This window comes from Plasmopara halstedii (assembly GCF_900000015.1).
Source record: "Plasmopara halstedii genome assembly, contig: Scaffold_292, whole genome shotgun sequence".
NCBI lineage: Eukaryota > Oomycota > Peronosporomycetes > Peronosporales > Peronosporaceae > Plasmopara > Plasmopara halstedii.
The window spans coordinates 1,150,424-1,155,622 of record NW_020187213.1 but is presented as its reverse complement, the minus strand read 5'-3'; the positions used below and the strand labels follow the sequence as shown (position 1 = coordinate 1,155,622).

Below are 5,199 nucleotides of genomic sequence, written 5' to 3'. Positions count from 1 at the left end.
TTACCGCGTCCTTCGCTTCCACAGCGGGATCCGCTGGGCGGAAGCCATATTCCACACGTGGGTCAATGACCGACCGTGGATGGGTGAGCTTGAAGCCGCCTTATGAGCAGCTTCAAGCTGCCGCCTCTGTTCCCCGTCGAGGTCATTGGTGATTACACCACTCAGATGTGAAATCGCTCTGGTAAAGACGAAGCAACATCTTAGCCACCCGTGTAGCTGATTCATTTTTTTGGAGGAGCAATCTGTTTGTCGTAAGCGGTCAATTGTACAGCTCGGAAAAGTACACTATCTTGAACTTGATATGCCAGTATTGGCCGTACAACGGGACCTTGGCGATGATCGCCATGTCATTTATCGAGCGCAAGCGATGATTAGGATAGGTATGATCCTTGTCCACCGGTGCCGCTGATGAGCAAGCGTGGCTCAATCTAAAATGATCCTAAAGAAGACCAGTGATTCATCAGAAGTGTAACCAGGTTTCAGTGAAAATTAGGAATACTCTATACCAGACATCATTAAAGTTTGAGGCCTTACTTTGACAAGACTACCATGGAGCTGATTTCTCTCTGCACCTCAGTGTAAGAGAGAAGGACGCGCGGTGAAATGCAAAGCCCACAAGCAAATGATCATCGTTCGTATTCCGAATTCAGAGCTGTGTCATCAGTCCCAGAAAGTAAAATTTATTTACAGCAACGGATTATAGTGGTTGGTATCCACCCAACGTCAAAGTCATACCTTGTACTTTGCAAGATCAACCATAAAAGACCCTCCAGTCGAATGTCTGCGTCACTGAAAGCCTGTAGAATTGGTTAAGCGACGTGCCTTCTTTACTCAGTGTGCGAATCGAGTAATAAACGCATCGTCATTTTCACCAGAGTGTAGTACCAGAAATACAATCGTCAAGGAGGGCACGGAATTACTAAGGCTCTGTTGTTCGAGACACAGGCAACACTTCTGAAGAGGGCTAACCTGCGGGATCGGTGAGAGCTCTCGAAGCGACTTCGAGTGTTTGTTCTGGTATGTGATTAAGCGATAGGCCTGTGTAACAGTGACGAGGGTCCCTGTGGACCTCATGGTCAAGCTTCTTATATTTGATAGCGTGGTGTGCTATACATGTATTGGCTCCGTCTCGTTGCGTACCAAAAGAATGTCCCCCATTATCACACCATAATTGATTATTAGAAAGTTGCTGTGACCCTATTGCTTGCAGACGGGCTAAACTGACTCGCTGAGTCAGGCCAGTCCATTGATAACAGGCAGAATATCGTCGTGATTTTTACGGTAGGTTACCACAATACCCCCCTATCGTAGGAAGCGGACACAGTACTCACAACTGTTGCATAGGTCAGGAAGTATGTGCAGGACGTCAATGGCTGGAAATGGATCGCATGTTACAGAAAAAATATCTAGCGCACTTGCGGTGATGACATTGGTGCCGTTTCAAGACACTGAGTGTCACTGGGACCATTTTTATTGTCGAACACATCGGCTGTCTCACCTAGTATGTCTCCTCACCCGTTGGAAGCATATGGGCACGCCATTTTTGGCGGCTAGTTTACCATGCGTTTTACAAAGAAAATTGGTATATACCACGATGAGGACGAAGATTATTACGGTACAGATGCTATAAAATTCCGTAACAAAGATACCCGCTGGACAAGAAGGCGGCTAGGCTTACGCTATATATTATATAGGGGTCTCTAAGTGTATATAGTAAAATAATTATATCTTCAAGCTGGGCATCAAATTGCAAATGTAACACCGGACTTAAGTAACTGGTAAATAGAGAAGCCCGTGTTTGCCTCTTGGCATGCCATACGAGTCTAATCTCTGTGCATTGCTTAACGCGGGCTTTTAGAGTCACACTTCGTTCCCGTTGCGGAGCTTCTTGAGCCAGCTGTGCCTGCTCAGTATCTTCATTTTCATGCCAGAATCGCCTCTCCTCGATCGAACGCGAATGCAGCTCTACCTTGTCTTCTTTAGATCTATTATCATCCAGAATTTGTTGCGATCGCTTCATCATTGGCTTTCAACGCAATTCTGGAAATAGTAGGCTCGAGGTCCTGATTAATAAGTTTGACTGGAATAGGGAGGATTTTTTTTGTAAGCATCATTGTCGTTTATCTATGTCGAATTTGCCATACAGCTATGCAAATTAATATCCAGTGGCAGAGTCCACAAACTCCCGCTAGTTCCATGAGTTTTAGCGTTTTCCTATCTTGATTTGATAACCGCTCAAATTAATGATGAGTTTTGGTCGGCACGTCCAATTTAATACTTCTTTTCGCATTGGGCTGACCCAAAATGATGACATTGAAGATCAACACAGCTTGCTTCGTCAATTTCGTATTAATTCAAAACTACATTGGGACGGTAGCATACGTACTAGCGCTCTTTGGTGCACCACCGTCTTGAACAAATCCACCTTGGGAGACTTTTTCGCTCTTCACTTGTTATGCAACCAGGTCATAATCAGTCTGATGACGAGCACGTAGGCGTTGACGTGAGTCTGCAGCTTTTGGGCTCTCGAAAACACGAATAGTTAAAAAAAATCTTGTGTTTCATGCTATATTCGTTACTACATAATCACAACAACAAAAGAAATACCAGCTGATTACTCAAGGCGCAAGCTTTGATTGTGGCACAAATCAGTCAATAACAGTTTAAGTATGACCTTGCATTTACTACTTATAGGTTGGTGGATATGGTATCCTCTCGTGATACATGAAAAAGAAATTGATACTGTACTTGAATGTGATACTACTATTCCCAGTCTTTGTGTTTAGATCTTAAATTCTTGGTACCCCAGCTCTCTAAGCTGTAAATGTTGAGGATGCAATGAGCTTTCTGCCTGTCATCATATCCAGCAGCTTCTCTAACCGCGCTATCATTTTAAATGTCTTAGAGCTCTAGAGAAAAGAATAATTATTACAACGTAGCAAGGACTTCTAACAGACTACTCATACATTGGTACATCTTTTCAGCCCGTTAATAACCACCAACTAGCTCTTAGATGCCACATCGCGCAAAAAATGTTTGTAACAAAGCGATGAAATTGCTGTAGACTCAGACGTGACAATGCAAGACTTGCGGTGATTCCAAAGTAAAAAGTTTGGAAGTGCTTGAGAAAGGTTAACGACAAAGCACTTTTTAAACGTACAGCGGTGAAGATACACCCAGTGGTGCAAAGACGCACGGCTGACAGCCTCAAAAGCAATCATCAGCTCTTCTCTTCCTTTCTGATCTGCATCGACTATGTCGCAAGTGTGTAGTCGCACATTAAATAATTTCAGCGCCACCTTGACTTGGCGGCGAATAGGCTTCTTCTTCATTTGATAGATCCAGGATGTCTATTGAGGTTAAAGGTACATAATCTCTAACATCGATGTAACCTATCCTCTCAGACAAGACCAATCTTTGGGCATATTTTATTAAGGCTGCGAAGCTGTAGGAAATCTCGAATGACCTCGCATGTGATCACTGTTGGTTTGCTGCATATCATTTTGTGCAGACATATGTTGAATTCTATACAAGACCAAAGATAGAAATAAGGAGCCACAAAATAATTTGAAGTATGCTTTACTATCAGAGAAGATTTCACACCACAAATCTGGTCTTACTTTTGACATCTGTCAAATCATTTTATCACAAAAGCTTTAGACTGTGTAGCGCAAGTCCAGCGTATATTTATTCCAAGGTCTCGTAACCAGTGACTCGCTATTCTATTGATACCCACAACCCACAAAGCACAAAATTTATCCTAAACCATGATTTACCCACAATATGAATAGCATCAACTATTGTGTGAAAGTTATCACGTCGCAGGATACGATCATCAAAGCATTAGAAAGACGAAATATCACGTAAGACATACATATCGTTCTGGCCAGCATGTCCAGCATCCTCAGTAGAAGACTATGATGAAAGTATTTTCTAAGTTGCGTCGTTCAGATTACCGAAAGGAATCTAGAGAGAAACGCAAGCACAAGTTATCGATCATTCTTTTATACAATTAATGAGCTATGCAATACCCAGTATTTAGCCGGCATAATTACATACGTCATTGAAACAGCTGCTCTTTCCAACCGAAAAAATGATCCGTTGGAATTGAAACGTCCGCACACTTTCACAAGGTTTCATGCAGAAAGTCTCGGCATAGACGAGTTTGGAGCACTTTTATATCCACAACATCTGTCTACAGATACGAGAATTTATTTGAAGTACCCCTTATCTTTAAGTCTTTCCATTTCAAAGTGACAACTGAGATGCAGGAGAAAGTTTGTTGATTGCTTGCCTACCATCCCTACACTATTCTGCATTTTACCTGATCCCGTGTACTTGAGGCAATCCAATCTGAAGAAGATGCCGATTCGAGCGTTGGTCGCAAGTGCCGCCATTATTACACTGACAAGGGCCGCTACCCGCTACGAGTATGCAACAATCGATGTCGAAGATTTTAAAATCGGCGAAAGTGAGGACACGCCACGCAGTGTCATTATGATGATTCCTGACGGAACTGGCCCCAACGTCTTCACACTCGCCCGAACAGTGTTAGATCCGACGTTGAAAACACGCCTCCATATTGACCCCCACCTTATGGGGACAGTGCAAACCCACTCGTCAACAAGCTACATCACGGATTCAGCTTCGTCAGCAACAGCTTACTCGACGGGATATAAAACATACGACCAGGCAATCGCTGTGGATACTTTTGAGCAACCTCTAGGCACAATCTTGGAAGCCGCCAAGACTCGAGGCATGGTAACTGGTATGATCGTGACCTGCCGTGTGACGCATGCAACACCAGCTTCGTTCGCGGCTCACGTTCTTGATCGGGATTCTGAGGCCGACATTGCAGCCCAGTATGTTGCAAACAAAAACTTGGATTTCTTGCTCGGTGGTGGTAAAAGATACTTTAACGATTCAATGTTAGAGGAATTGAGGTCGAACGGATATTCACTTTCGTACAATTACCAAGATTTACTCGATTATCAGTCGGCCAACGCTGCCACGGGTGCTCTTCGCCTGTTTGGTCTATTCCAAGACGACCATATGATGTACGAGGTTGATCGACTTCGTGAACTTTCATCAAGCAATTCTACGGCTCGAAATCCCAGTCTTCCCGAAATGGTTGACATCATTCTAAGTCTTCTTCGCCAGAACGAGCAAGCCAAGAAGAACGGTTACTTTATCATGATC

At 43.5% G+C, this 5,199-nt stretch overlaps 2 protein-coding genes across 2 annotated transcripts in view; one reads left to right on the top strand and one right to left on the bottom strand.

Moving 5' to 3' along the window:
* Window positions 1-259: 259 nt before the first annotated feature.
* PHALS_06065 (uncharacterized protein) lies at window positions 260-551 on the bottom strand (the record flags this gene model as incomplete). Its single annotated transcript, XM_024723413.1, has 2 exons — window positions 260-439; window positions 546-551. 2 exons carry the CDS (start codon window positions 549-551, stop codon window positions 260-262), a joined length of 186 nt encoding a protein of 61 aa, XP_024574392.1.
* A 3,811-nt stretch (window positions 552-4,362) lies between these two features.
* PHALS_06064 (hypothetical protein PPTG_04890) overlaps window positions 4,363-5,199 on the top strand; it is a gene marked incomplete at both ends in the record, with an annotated part of 3,847 nt that continues 3,010 nt past the window's right edge. The window contains one exon of the mRNA XM_024723412.1: window positions 4,363-5,182. Coding sequence (XP_024574391.1) covers window positions 4,363-5,182 — 820 coding nt within the window. The remainder of the gene's footprint in view (window positions 5,183-5,199) is intronic.